At 38.8% G+C, this 14,957-nt stretch overlaps 1 protein-coding gene across 1 annotated transcript; it reads right to left on the bottom strand.

The window, feature by feature from the left end:
* Positions 1 to 4,137: 4,137 nt before the first annotated feature.
* LOC116245855 (putative DEAD-box ATP-dependent RNA helicase 29) lies at positions 4,138 to 11,210 on the bottom strand. The gene is made up of 11 exons (XM_031617438.2): positions 10,601 to 11,210; positions 8,527 to 9,688; positions 8,294 to 8,351; positions 7,283 to 7,390; positions 7,158 to 7,203; positions 6,936 to 7,009; positions 6,772 to 6,824; positions 6,009 to 6,090; positions 5,878 to 5,934; positions 5,109 to 5,247; positions 4,138 to 4,513 (listed from the first exon to the last, which is right to left on the bottom strand). Exons 1-11 carry the CDS (start codon positions 10,992 to 10,994, stop codon positions 4,185 to 4,187), a joined length of 2,502 nt encoding a protein of 833 aa, XP_031473298.1. The 5' UTR covers positions 10,995 to 11,210; the 3' UTR covers positions 4,138 to 4,184.
* Positions 11,211 to 14,957: the final 3,747 nt, after the last annotated feature.

The raw sequence follows: 14,957 nt of genomic DNA, 5'->3' as shown, positions 1-14,957 counted from the left end.
TAATGGTTCTAAATCTTATGGCTTAAAGTATAACACCTAGTTGGTGGTTAATTGTCTTTACACCAGACATCTGCAACTATAGAATTTGAAGACAAGGGAAAGAGGAGGGTCACGCTTGTCCGAAGATAGATGTACATCCTAATTGGAATGCATGAAAAAAAAAAATTATGATGACGAACATATGGTGTGTTCTCTAATTTTAGAGACATTTGGCGTATTCATCTGGAAAAGTTTTTTTTTTTTTGGTACATCTGGAAAAGTTTTTTTCCTCTTTCTTCTCCTCATGACAGCGAAAGTAGCGCATATGATACGCCTATATTATATACGTTACTCCCTTCTCCAGTCTGCATCTGCCCCTCTTCCTCCCGTCTCTCTCTCTCTCATGTAGGAGATTTGGTCGCACTGGTTCTACTTACAATCTGGTTCAGGGCCCTCACTCCTCAATCTCTCTTTAGGGCCCTTGTGAGTTTCGGCAGCAAGCCGCCATGACCGGGCCCCTGATTTTGCTCACGCTGCTCGGCGTCTTATTTTTTGTTCTTATATCGTCGGCAATCATCTACGTCCGCTGGTGGCTTAGAAAATTCCGTCAGGAACACTCCGACGACGTGGGTTCGGTTACTGGGCACTCGACGCATTCAACGGCCTCCAAGGAAATGATGTACTTCATGAGCTGGGAAAACAGCAGCCAGGTCGCAGCCCTTGGAGTCCCAGTGAGTCCTGCCAGCACCAACAAGGAGCCACCGGCCATCATCACCACGCATAAGGAACCACCAGCCTTTGTTGGCATCGACATGCATCCACCGCCGCTAGCATCGCCACCACGGCCGCCGTCGCCGCCTGTAGCACCAACTAAGCCGTCTGTCCCTGAAAGGATGGACCTACCACCCAAGCGACAGGCTGATAGGGATGTAGACCTCAACCGAGCGCCAATTCGACCAGGCTATAACGTCTTACAATATAAAATTTACCCCAATGAGAACGGGACTTTGTTCACGGAAAAAGATGTACCTGAGGATGGTGAAAGATCGGGATCTTCGGCGACACAAATCACAGCCGGGAACCTCTTCCGGCCGCCATCAACTGAGCTTGTCTTCACAACTCCGGCCGTGTCGCCGCCTTTCTATACTCCTGTGTCCTCTCCCCAGCGTGGTACAATAGAAGAAGAGGTATCTAATCTTCACACATCATCTTCCTTACCAGGTTCTCATGATGTTGTGGGGAGGTTCTATCCTAAGAAGGTTATGTTCAAAGAGATGCCTCATGTCAAGATCATCGTTGGGTAATATTTTTAACTCCCAACTTTGATCTCTTCCAAAGATTAGGACGTAAATAGTTTGACTTTGTATAGTTCCCATTCTGGATCTGCTCATGTACGTAACTTTTCGTTCCAAAGTAAGTTCTTTTGAGTTGTTTTTGTATTTGGAGTATTTCTGGTTAATAATGAAATCAATAATCTGAGAAGAAGCCTTAATTCGTGAAGCAAAAGATCCCACACGATAATTCTGCTAATCTGATCTGTTTAGTAGCTAATATTTGGATAAAAATGAACATCTACATGTATGTGTACCAGATTTTATGGGAATTGTAACTTTGCTTCTCACGGAGATTTGGTTGAAGAAAATAGAAACCTTTGATCTTGTTAACATCAATGGCCCAAACCATTTCTATATAATAAGGTCTAACAGCTACTCGTTTATATATATATATATATATATATATATATTAAATCCTTTGAGTAACGGATTTAAGATATTGTGATAGTGATTTTAGGCACCTGAATGGTTTTTTTTTTTACTTGCCTAAGAAACTACATACCCCAGCCCCAAGTTGAGATTTTCGTTGCTTGCTCCAGTTTGACATGCATCGTACCACTCAAATTTGAAGCAGCAACTGGTGGCCTAGAAGGTGTTAGAATTTCTTCCTTCCTCAGCAGGGTTGCCGCCAAACTGGCGGCCGATCAGGTGTTAGGCCAACTAGTTATGCCAAACCCCTCAAGATTAGACATTTGAATGGTTTTAGAAAACCCAATCTGCTTCATTTTACAGCTACCATTGTCACGACCAAGTCCACTTCAACTATAATAATAATAATAATAATAATAATGACAACAACAGCAATCATCGTCGTCGTCGTCATCATCTTCATCATTATCATTTCTCTATATCATTTCATCCCTTTCCGTGGAGTCTTGGACTTTTTATTCATTTCGTGAAGGCAATTGAGAGTTGGAACTATTGGTACTTAATTGTGAACATCCTGCAAAGTTTCTCGTGTGGTTCACATGAAATTTCTTAGAAGCAGCTTCTCCTATCTATCTCTATTTCCTTTCCTCAATCTCTTTCTCGATACAATTGAAATTTAATCGGGTGTCCACATGAAATTTCTAGGAAGCAGCTTCTTCTTATCCGTCTCCACTTGCTCTTTTCAGTCACTTTCCATGGTCGTTATCATTCACAGACAAGCTATCTTATGGTCGGTTATTTATTGGGACACTATTGGCAGGATTTCGTCCTTTCATACATATATATATATATATATGTGTGTGTGTGTGTGTGTGTTATACTCATCAGAGTTCAGACCTTTGTAGCCCCACAAATAATTTTGCTGAAAATTGCTTGGAAGTTGTAAACTGAGCTAAATTGCTCATCCAAGAGAAAAAAATATATTTAAGATCCAGATACGAACCACTCAATCTCAAACTAGAAATTAAGCCAAAGAAGCTGGGGATATGCCATAGGCAAGCAAGATCTGCGTCTGTGTCGTTGGGATGTTGCAACTTTTCATTGAAATAGTACCTCATAGACACAGGGAGATTGTATATCAAATACACATATATAAAAAAATTTCTCGTGTGGATTTTGGAGAAAGTGGTCCATGACCTTTTTCATTTTTCTGTCTATCGTGTCATGCAACATTTCAGATTCATATTCTTTAAAGTTATATATATCTCAAGTCCATCTGTCTGCAAGGCGACAAAATATGTGGACTGAGATCAACTTTTAGGACATTCACTTATTTGTGTCATAAATATATTGCATGAAGGACAAGAAAACAAAAGACTATTCAGAACAAAGATTGTGATGATCTTGTCGACTCCATCCTACATGTTGGCACGCCTATAAGGGCCCTCTTGACTTGACTTGGCTTGACTTCATGCTACTGTTGGTAGTTCAACTTTCATAGTCTTTGTACAAGTCTTTTGTATATTTTTAAACTGTAATAAATGTATATGCATGCATATCTCTTTCTCATACAAAGCTTCAAACAGGAAAGCAAAGTGCAGTTATATCTCTGAAGGAAAAGTATGCATCGCGGAGGCTGGCAGGTAGTAGGGGAGTGTATACCCAATTAATATCCTAATTTAATAGGTAAGGATAAAATCAACGGAAAAACTACTTTTCATTTTTCTATTGTGTATTGATTGGGAAAGCTCCTTTTCCTTATCCTTGAGGACATTTTAAGTATTTGTGTTATACGAACATGCATGGAGTCGAACATATAACAGCTTCGCCTCAGGAGAACACTGCTACTTCAGACTTGGCAGCAAACGTTTTTTTCCTCAAAATTTTCAAGCACGATAAATGGCTCATCTGTCGAAGTTGCATCTTCCTCCTAAAAAAGAGGACAGCGGAGTTCTCCGACGTGTTGGGCCAGCCGGCCTGGAAAGAGTCCTATTCACTTGGCCCTTACGGCGAAATTCTTTACTCCCTTGCCCGTTATAAAAGTTTTCATTGCTTTAGTTTCAAGGCAGAGGACGGACGCTTGGAATATTAAACCATAAAGCTGCAATTTGATGAAAAGAAATTTTGTAGAAGGGCGAGACCCGACTACCAAGTCTTCCAACGAGAACGCCATAGAAAGAAGCTGGAAATGACAGCGACAGGACTCGATCCGATGTCGGGAATTTTTCGAATTTTCAACTTGCATAGGTTCATAATGCCGTGCAACGGAATCTGGAGGACAGTGATCAATTTTCCTTCTTGATTTTGGTACAATTTTGTGTATTACATTCTTGATAAATCAATATCGAGACATTAATGGAAAATACAAACTACATTAAAATCCAAGAAAAACAAAAATAGGAAATCATCAGAAACAAAATTTTTCTGAAGAGAATTTACATGCTCTTCGTTTGCCAAAAAAAAAAAAAAAACGAAAACAAAAATTGTTGAGGGAAAGAACTCTCACTTCCTTGTCCTTTTTGTTCCTTGCCTTCCACCCTTCCCACCTCTTTTAGTGAATGAATTTTCTTGCCTCCCACTCTTCCCACTTCTTCCAGAGAATGAATTTTCTTGCCTCCCACTCTTCCCACTTCTTCTAGAGAATGAATTTTCTTGCCTCCCACCCTTCCCACTTCTTTTAGAGAATGAATTTCTTCCGCCCTGTTGCTTCCGTGCTTTCTGAACTTGCTTTGTATCTCGGAGCTCCGGTCGCAAGTTTGAGTTGGGAATCAACCTTCCACTCTTCTGGCTTCTGAAGCCTCTCTTGTTACCCAGACCATGCTTATTACCCCCTGAAATGAATCAGAGATTTAAAAAAAAAAAAAAAAAAAAAATATATATATATATATATATATATATATATATATATATATCAAACGAGACAACAGAACTCTATTACAATTTACAACTAACTCATAGTGTTGCCAACCACACAACGACTATGCTGTACAGATAAGAATTTCAAAATTTAACTGCAGCTCACACTTCGAAGAATTTCAAAATTTAACTACAGCTCACACTTCGAAGCACGGTCGCTAATTTCTGGGGCTATGTATGTCTTCACGTCTCTGAGAATTTATCGGGGGGTTTTGAAAAGTACAGTTAAAATCTGCATAAAATGAGTTGGAGGTGCACATTCGATTTGCCTTTTGGTTATCGAAGTAGCTTACGTTGCTTCATCTAAAGAACCTCCCGTAATAAAATTAGTTGACAATGCTTATAAATGAGCTTCTATGCAGATTCTCACATTTAACCGGTGAACAAAAGTAGGAAACTATCATACCATGGTTGAATCCTATAACACTTTTCAAGGATGTAGGAAATTCCACACACATGAAAATGCACGTGCATCCGAAAACAAGCAAAAGGATATATTTATGTGCTTACCTTCTAAAACTTGCTCATTGTCAAGAGTTCTTTCATCCTGCGCTCCACTATGTGAAATCTTTGAATGTGACTTCTGTTTCCATTTCTGGTAGATCCCTGTTTTCCCCTTCTTAATTTTGGCCCCACTCTCATTTTTAATCTGTTCATCAAATAATTATCAAGTTGTGTGTCAGCAATAAAAGATACCATGCCTTCATGAAATATTTGAACCATCAACCACCAGTACTATCAAATTCTACAGAGAAATCACAAGCCATAGGAATGTATGAGTCGGACAAGCAAAGAAGGGAACATCCACAATTTTTTGTCAATATTACCATCTTCAACACTTTTATGTTCATTTTTACATCCAGGATTGCATTTTCACCAGCAATTGGATCAACTGTCCCATCTCTTATTAAGAGACAACACTATGCAACATCAACATCAAGATGAAGACTAGTACATGAACACATAGACAAAAGAAACAAACATAAAAACAAAATAACTCTACGCTATGCCTGTACCCTTGCAATTTTATCTGATGTCTCCGAAGAGGCAACTCTACGCTCAGTTAATTGAAAATGTTCAAGTGTTCTAACATTGTTCAGTGTTCAACTCAAGAACCGTGCATACGACTATGTTCAAACAGCAAAAGAACATCATTTAGAGCCAAAGACATTTGAGTTCCCATAAGCTTTGGCGTGACAGTTGAAAGAACTCCAACTCTAAGGAGTTCATAATAAAACTTGATTATTGAAAGAGAAATAGGGAAACTTTGAATTAGTACCTTTCCAGATGCCATTACGCGCTGCCCATTATTTAATTTCACATACTTTTTACCCCTCTGCAAAAAACAAATTTCAAAATGTAAAGGTAATGCAATAATGACTATATGCAATGCTTAATGACTATGCAAACCTTGTCCCAGTGATACACAGACTTATGCTTTCCAAGGCCACTACTGTCATCTGCAACCAAATCCAGAACAGCAGATTCTAGCCTGCAAGCATAAAACATAGTTCCTAATTTCACAAATAAAAACAGGAATAAAATGCTCATATTTGGAGAGATTCACAGAATTCTTAACAGGTTATAAACATGTCTTGCGATTTCAATGAAGACTATTGAAAAATCAAAATGCAGATGAAGATGCTTTTTTTCAGCATCTTAGACTGTTTTTTTGACCATGGTAAAGCATTTCACAGCTTCGATTCAAATGACGCTTCTTCCTCACAAAGAAAATATGAAGTCAGTATCAGCACATACGTTTGTATCACATGCGACCATCGTGTTTTGGAAACATCATTGCAGATGAAATAATTCTTATGTAGCCGATAAAAATAAACAGTTTGAAACACAACCATTTTACTTGATTATGCCTATCTCTATGTTTCTTTACATATTGTCCCAGGCAGCCACGGTGCTTACCTTGTTAGTGTGGAAGCTAAACTTATAAACAAGCAATAACAGTTATATATGTGTGTAACCATTTCTCGCAGCCACTTAAGACATACTCGGTATGCATAAAGAAGCTAGTGGGTAATAATACCAAATCCAGTCGAAAATGCAAAACAATAAATGACAAGCCTTATCTCTGGAAGACTTGCAGCATCAAAAGAAAGAACACCAACCAAGTGGCACACAAGAATATGTAGCAGAGTTCGCATAAACCATATATTACCTATTAGATTCAAAACCTTGGTCTCCTCTTACTGATAACCCTGCTTCTAGATGCTGAAAACAAAACAAGCTTATATAAATTCCAAATCAACCACAGTGCCAGGTAATTGAGCATGTCCTATAGACAAGAAACTAGTAAAAGATGTATCATGTATAAGATTTAACCTGATTCATCGGCACAGGACTTATGTAGTATTCCTCATCTTTGAAGGTCTTTCCAAATTTAGAACCATCAAGACCTGCAGGAAGTTGATGGAAGAAGAAACAAAAAGGCTGATGAGGAAGAGCACTGGTCACTTTCATCTCAATATCACCATCAATTCCTAAACAAGACTGTGTGTGTGCCTAATCATAACATTTTACATATATGTGCAGAATCAGACTTACCATTTGCCTTCCTCTTCTTCGAAATTATAGCCGCTGGCCCAGAGTTCTATTCAAGTAAACATAAAGCATAAAACATAGTTAAAGTCTAGAAATGCAAATACCAAAGAAAAAAAAAAATCTTTTACCTGAGAAGAGGATAATCCACTAGACTTTTGTTGATAAACCTTATTTATGATTTCTTCATGCACAGCTCTTTTCTTCTTCATCACATCAACCCATTGACTGGCAGGGCCCTGCAATTGCTTAAAAGCTTTAGAATATGAGACCAGTCACAAAGACAGTAACATAAGAAGCCACATTCATTCTGCTTTCCTAAATGAATAAAAACAAATGATGATATAAATCATATTGAATTAATTATGAAACAAATGAGCATGGATTCATAGACTGACCACCTAGACAAAGGAAGTTTTTACCTTTCATACTGCTGGAGACAAAGTTCCAGAAAGGTTTTACATCATTCTTGAACAAAGATTCAAAAAACATATCTTTTGCTTGGTGTGTGATGCTTAGGAAAATGCAACTGCAGGAGACCTTTTATTTATGCAAAGCTATCCTAAGTTGAATGCACATTTGCACTTGGAATCGTCCTCTTGTCAGACTGGTTTCTGCGGTCAGCAATCAATCATTCATGCAAATATAGATGCTCATTGGATGAGTTTGACATATGATGATAATAAACCAGCGATCTAAACATCAAATGCCAGAATGTTTATGAAGCTGCACTTATCACAAAACCTGCACTGAAGCTTTTAAAGCAATTTGGATTGCTGGTCACCAGAAAACAGGGATTTCGACACAATAGTTAGATTCAACCAAGAGAACAGTATAACCAAACTCTAGCAATTTTATCCAACAAGGTCCTAAAACATCTGGCCTGTGTTATTATTTTAACTATCTGACAGGATTAAAGGATGAAACTATCAATGATACAATCAAAAAGGCTTTGCTGAGTGACATTATTGCACGTTTATTTAACATAAATTAATAGAAATTGTCTTCTCGCATGTGCTAAACAAATAATGCATGATAATGCAACAGATGTTCAACCCTGAATGCAATTATCTTGATTACAACTCGCTATCAATCAAAATGCTTAATAATGTAAGGATACTGCTAAAGCAAGAAAACATTACTTGCAAATTTTTTGATTTAGCAGCTTCACCTTCAGACTCCAAAATGGTTTGCTTTGGCCTGGCACATAGATAAGAAAAAAATTGGTTTTCAGTGACGCATTCAGGGAAAAAAAGAAGCAAGTTGCATTGAGCGATGGAAAAGGTCATCAGAAAGGAGAAATATTCCAACTCTATTTAAATATATGCTAACAAGTTTGGATAAAAATGGCAGATGATTGTGGAGAAAAACTGACCTAAAAGCTTTCAACTGTTCTGAAAATGCCAATGCTGCTAACTCTTGGTTTTCCAATTCATTCTTAAAAACTGGATGCAACCCTTCACGAGGTAAATCTTTTGCCCTTTTTATGGATTCTCTAGAAGGTAAAGGCTTTGTCTTTGAGTACAATTTGAAACCATTTATGGAAGACTTTTCTAAGGAAGTTAGTTCTGCACAGCCATCAACTATTTGCCGAACTTTGTCGGAAATCAGTTCCAGAGCATTTTGGGGAAAGCGGCCATAAACTGTTTCTCCACCCTCGATAGCTTTAAAAATTCCTGAAAGGACTCCATCTTTATCCTTCGCAAGCTCTTCTTCAGTGGGTGCAGGCTTAAGAGGCTTAGAAAGAAACAGATGAAGATCCAATAGGTAAGGCATGTCTTCTGAAGTTACAAGAGAATATGCAGTACCGGTACGACCAGCCCGAGCAGCTCGGCCCACTCTATGGACAAAAATCTTTGGCTTTGGAGGAAAGTCCCAGTTGATAACGTTATCAAGCAAAGGAATATCAATGCCTCGTGCAGCAACATCAGTGACCACTAATAGCATTGTCTTCCTTGACCTAAACCTAGAAAGATGGATTTTGCGTGCATCTTGATCCATGTCACCATAAACTACAGAAGCATCTATACCCTCCTTCTTGAAAAGAACATTTAGAAATTCAACATGATGTTTTGTTGACACAAATATCAAGGTCTGCTGATCTGAGCTTATACGTTCTCTGACTAAATAGAGAAGAGCAGCATATTTTTCTTCTTGACGCAATGTGAAGAACATGAGCTTTAGGTCAGGACTTATCCTAGTCTCTAGATCAAGCCGCACAAGTTGAGGGTCACGCAATCCAGCCTTGGCAAATTCAGCAAGTGCACTTGGTAAAGTTGCACTGAAAAGCAGAGTTTGGCGAGTCTCACTCAAGTGTCCAAGAATCTTATGCAACTGCTCCGCAAAACCCATCCCAAACAGACAGTCAGCTTCATCAAACACAACATATTGCACTGTGCGCAAGGACATGTCATCAATCTCATCTAAATGGTGCATAAGTCGACCAGGGGTTGCTATTATGATGTCAGGGTTCTGTGCTAATTCTTCAAACTGGCTCTCCATGCTATCACCACCAACCAATACACTAGTACGAAGGTCTGCACCATCGAAAGAAAAGACCAAATGAAAAAGAAATATAGACTATATGTGAAACAATAAGCATGGAGCGCACATAGAACAACCAAAACACGAAGGATATCAAAATTTCCTATCCACCTTCTTATGGTTTCGGTCTACTTGAACCAAATACCAACACTTCGTTTCTCATTTAATCTTTGAATCCATAGTCCGCAAAATGAGGATGTAAACAAGAAGAATAAACTCGAGTTGTACTCATTACAATCCAAAAGAGAGGATGAAAGAACCTAGCACAATGTAATCTGGAACCAAAATACAATTGGAAAAAAGAAATAACCGAGTGACTGAGTGGTCATTTCCTGATCCGAACAATCGCAAAGAAGAGACAAGTAGTACTTATGCATTGCCATCAACGCAGACAGCTCAGAAATTTAAAGAATGGCCAATCACGGTTTTACGTAGTTCCTATTGAAGAGAATGATCGACAAAATCGTCCCAGTATGTACCTTACCACACTCGGACTGATGTTCACTACCAACAAAATGCAACTAAAAGATTAGCCAAATAGGACAATCAGGAATCAAGAGCCCCCTTACCATGAAATACTTGATTTACGACATTAAAGTTCAATGGTTTAGGACGAACAGGCCAATTTTTTAGGACTTACAGGTCCGCTGCAATGAAATGCTCCACATATACCTCATCTGCACAATTACTGCTAGCATGGTCCAGACCCAACGAAATAATGGCATAATCATTTGTATCCGCATCAGAAGTAAAACCGATAAAAATGCTAAGGTGGCGTACCGAAATTTAATCATACCCTGATCTAACTGCCGACATAGTTTAACCACAGTCCAACACTCGTGATAGAGAATCCAATCGTAAAAGCCAAATTACGGAAAAGACACGAAGATGGTAGTAGGAGGGACCTGTGTATCTGCCAAGCTCTTTGGTGAATTTGAATGTCTGAAGAGCGAGGTCACGCGTGGGCGAGAGGATAAGCGCTCTGACTCCGCCCTGAGAAACGTGCTCCTTGAGCTTCTCCAGCATGGGCACGAGAAAGGCCGCGGTCTTGCCGGACCCCGTTCTGGCCATGGCGACGACGTCGAGGCCTGCGAGAATGAGGGGCATCGTCTTGCGCTGGATGGGCGTCGGAACGCGGTACCCTTTTCGCTTAATCCCCCGAAAAACATTATAGCTCAGAGAGAGGGACTCGAAACCTCCAGACTTTGCCTTCTTACTCGCCTTTTTCTTCTTCTTATTTCTCTTCACCACCCGATCGTCCTCCATTACAGTCACTCCCTCCGTCTCTGTATCATCCATCTTCTTCTCTTTTCTTCTCTTCTCTTCTCTTCGAGCTCAGAGAGAGAGAGAGAGAGAGAAAGAGAGAGAGAGAGAGAGAGAGAGAGAGAGAGAGAGATCCGACTCTGAGGGGTTTGGGAGGGAAGAAGAGAAAAGGCCCTGCTGAAGGTCCACGGTGTTTAGGGTTTTTCAAGTATCGCGTTTGGCTGGTCCGGGATCTTCTCAACACTTCGAGTTCTTCCAAGTTCTACCTCAGAAGAAGGCTCGGTCCAGGACCCCAGGTTCAGGCAGAGTGCCAAAAGGTCTGCAAATAGATCGAATCTTGTTTGCCAGTTTCTCAACATGACAACCACATTTTTATAGTGAGTACTATTTTTTATTAAAAGAAATCTTTTTTTTACAATTTCAATAATACCACAAAAATACATGTAACACAACAAATTAGTTGTTTCTAATGTTGTATTCTAAAACTGAGTCCGGATCTGTCCAGCACAAGATCCAAGCAATGAATACTATCTTCACCGAATCTAGAGACCACATATATATGCATCGCATTAGTAATCTGATAGGGTCGGTTTTCTTTACAAGATCCTGTTAGATAGACTCACATTCATATTAGTAATTGCATCCTTTTCGTTGACATGCCGGGAAATTCTTCCTGCACCCATTAGGTAAGGCAAAAGGATAATATAACAACAGCAACAGTATACTATAATCATCATGAACGTTATTCTTTTTCTTTACTCACATAGTAATTCAAAACATGAAACAACAAAAAACTATATGAAGAGAACCAGATAGGAAGAGTCTGATCTAGAGATGGTCGACATCACATTGAGTCCTTGTAAAGCCATTGCTTGGAGAAGACCAGTTGGTCGATGAAGCCAGCGGAACTAGTTGGAGAAAACTTGGTAGTCTTCAAATAACCAATCTTAAACCTCATATTGGACTGAATCTTGATCCCTATGCTGAACAAACCTTCTGCTCTCTCCTTGTTAAAGCGACTGGAGATCAAGTCTGCCCATTGAAGTAGGTTGGTTGAGATTGTGCCCATATAGTTTGGGAAGAGAGGAAATAGGCCACAGATTTTTTTCTTCAAATTTGCCAAAGTAAGTCAGTTTCAGGGTAGGAGACCAGGCTGTGCTGGTTTTACTTGCAAACTCGAGTCGATCGAGTCCGGATCAAGTCGTGGAGATTGAAACTTGAACAGGGATGTATAGGTGGACGAGACCAGCATGGTGAAGGAATTTGGAAGGAAGAGAAGAAAGATCCAGTTTAGGAAGTTGAGGGATTGGTCTGTTAGTGCGGCTCATTGCTTTGTAGGTTAGTGGGATTCTCTTAAATTGGAGAGTTCATAACATGCAGAAACTTAACAAGGGTGGCAATGAAGGGAATACAACACGCTCAAATGTCTAAGTAACAACCCGTTTACATGAACATGGTTTAAGAAAGTTGAGGCTGCTCTTGCTTATGGTTTAGATCTGGGTAATCTCGGTTGGGGCCGGAAATCAGGTCAAACCGCTGCTAGAAGAGAATGGTCCAAACCCAGATCCAGATCCAGATCCAGGCTCTCTGAGATCCATCAATGGAAAAACTAGATCCAGGTTCAGTTATATGTTGTTCTTTAAAAGAGTCCTGGTCCTTATAATGGAAACAAGAACAAGGCTTGATACTCTAATGCAAAAGATTTTCGAATTTTCCATTTGAGGTTTGGTTCTTGTTCTCGTCTTTCATCCCACCTTATGGATTTTCTTTTCCTGTACAAATCTGATCTTTAATTTGTTTCACTTTTAGATTACTTTTAAGTTATTTTTTAATTTTTTAAATAATATTACCTGATAGACATTTGATCAACTGTCAAAATCCCACACGTACAGACTTAATTAACGGATCCATGTTATTTAATATATTAATTAAATATGATAAAGGTTTATTATTTATTTGATCGATTAAATTAATAGTTCATCAAATATTATGCACATAGTTACTTTCTCATTTATATATATATATATATATATATATATATATATATATATATATATATATATATATATATATATATATATATATATTTTGTTGGGACCACATCATTATCATCTGCTCCAAGAACTTTGTCTGGCCGGAAGTTCAATGGAGTTCTAGAAGCAATTTGCGATAGACATTCATTTGAATTCTGAGAGATCCCTAATTTTACAATGAAAATAGCAGCAGATCCCTTTCCCACACCCTCACTTTCAAGCCAAATCTGTCCTCCCATCAAAGTCACAAACCTGAAATGCAGCATTTTGGGGGAGCACTATACATCCAAGAAGAAGTTCATAAGAATTCAAGGAGCAGAAATTATTTGGTTTGCCAAATGCAAATTGGATAAGGAATGGGGAAAACAAGAAGAATTAATCATCTCAGCCCAAAAGAACAGTATATTATGTCAATGAGCACCAACTTCATTTTTTATAATGCCTTTTACAGATAGCAAGCCCAAGACCAGTGCCGGCAGAAACTCTATTTGCAGAGTTACGAGACTGCAAAAATTTGGTGAATATATGTGGAATATCCTGAGGACTAATTCCCATCCCAGAATCCTTAACCTGCAGCCATAAACACCACTTTGTCATATGCACACACACACACACACACAAAAAACACATGCATTAAGCAACAACAAATAGTGGTGTTGGTGAAAGTTAAAACAAAATGTCAACCTGAACTTGCAAATAGAACTCATGGTGCAAGGGATCGTGCATCTTTTAGAGATTCTACTTTTGCAACACCAGTTGAAACAGACATGCTCCCTTCCATTGAGAACTTAACTGAGTTACCAATAACATTAAGAAGAATCTGCATAAGGCGTTTTTCATCACCAACAGTAAATCTGAAGCCAAACTCAGTGAAACTGAGAGCTTCTTCACAGAAGCGATGGGCCTTATCAGATTAACAACCTCCATCAGAAAACAAAGCATTTATGCTTTTCCTGATGCTTGTCTAGACAAGAGATTCAGGTCTAATCATAAACAAAAAAACACTGATTACATAATTATGAACAAATAAAGCACCTCTCTGAAAACAGAATGAAGATTGAAAGTTGCAATCTCAAGTTCAAGACTTCCATCTTCAAGTCTTGAAAGATCCAAAACATCATTTATAAGTGTAGCTAAAAGATTGCTACTCTTGAGGATGGTCTCCACCATTAGACGCTGTTCAGGAGTTAGTTCAGTTTCAAGAAGTAGAGAAGACAAAGCAACAATTGCATTGCATGCATAGGTGTCCGCATTCCATGGTTCATAACAGCCAAAAAGTCATTTCTAGCACGGATTGCCATTTCTGCTTCCCTGCGTGCCAAATCTAGTGCAACATTTTGCTCCATGAGCTGATCCCTTGCACGCATTGATTCTTCCAATATTGCAGCATGGGAAAGGGCTACAGCTACCTGCCAGTGAAATCAATGAAGATGAACAAAGAGGAAAGAAGTTCTTGCCAATGAAAATAGTCCCTTATAAAGATGCCAAATCGACAAGTTCTTGCCAATGAAAATAGTCCATTATAAAGATGCCAAATCGACACCTTATGTAAAAAAAACCAAGGGAAAATCATAATTAACATATTTAAAGACCCAATTAGTCAGGAGATGAATACAGTCATCCATGTGCCTTTTGGTTAAGGCCTGTTTCATTCTGCAGCAGAAAAACATGGTATATGCTTGTTTTCTCTCAATCTAAATTGATGATGTACACAAATTTTAACATGGTTACTCAGTATAGACTATAGACTAGAGGGCATGCATTGCTAAATTTTTTCTAAAAGGTGAAAAATAAACTTTTAATACCTTAAGACTGCACTAACAATTGATGGCAAAAGGCTCCTATATATATATATATATATAAAACTTTTACATTGGAACAGAGTGCTTTGGGATCTGCAATGGAGGGTCTTTTGAAGTGAGCCGGTTGTGGGCGTGCATGTTCTCGTGACAGAGTTCCTCTGGTT

This window comes from Nymphaea colorata, chromosome 1 (assembly GCF_008831285.2).
Source record: "Nymphaea colorata isolate Beijing-Zhang1983 chromosome 1, ASM883128v2, whole genome shotgun sequence".
Taxonomy (NCBI): domain Eukaryota; kingdom Viridiplantae; phylum Streptophyta; class Magnoliopsida; order Nymphaeales; family Nymphaeaceae; genus Nymphaea; species Nymphaea colorata.
Note: the sequence above shows the minus strand (reverse complement) of the source record. Positions and strands in the feature narration are given on the sequence as shown.

Coding starts and splice junctions, on each gene's coding strand:
- LOC116245855 (XM_031617438.2), bottom strand. CDS start 10,994: ATGGATGATACAGAGACGGAGGGAGTGACTGTAATGGAGGACGATCGG. Junction 6,825..6,935: donor GTCCTGTGCCGATGAATCAG/GTTAAATCTTAT, acceptor TTTTGTTTTCAG/CATCTAGAAGCAGGGTTATC. Junction 4,514..5,108: donor CAATGAGCAAGTTTTAGAAG/GTAAGCACATAA, acceptor GATTCATTTCAG/GGGGTAATAAGCATGGTCTG.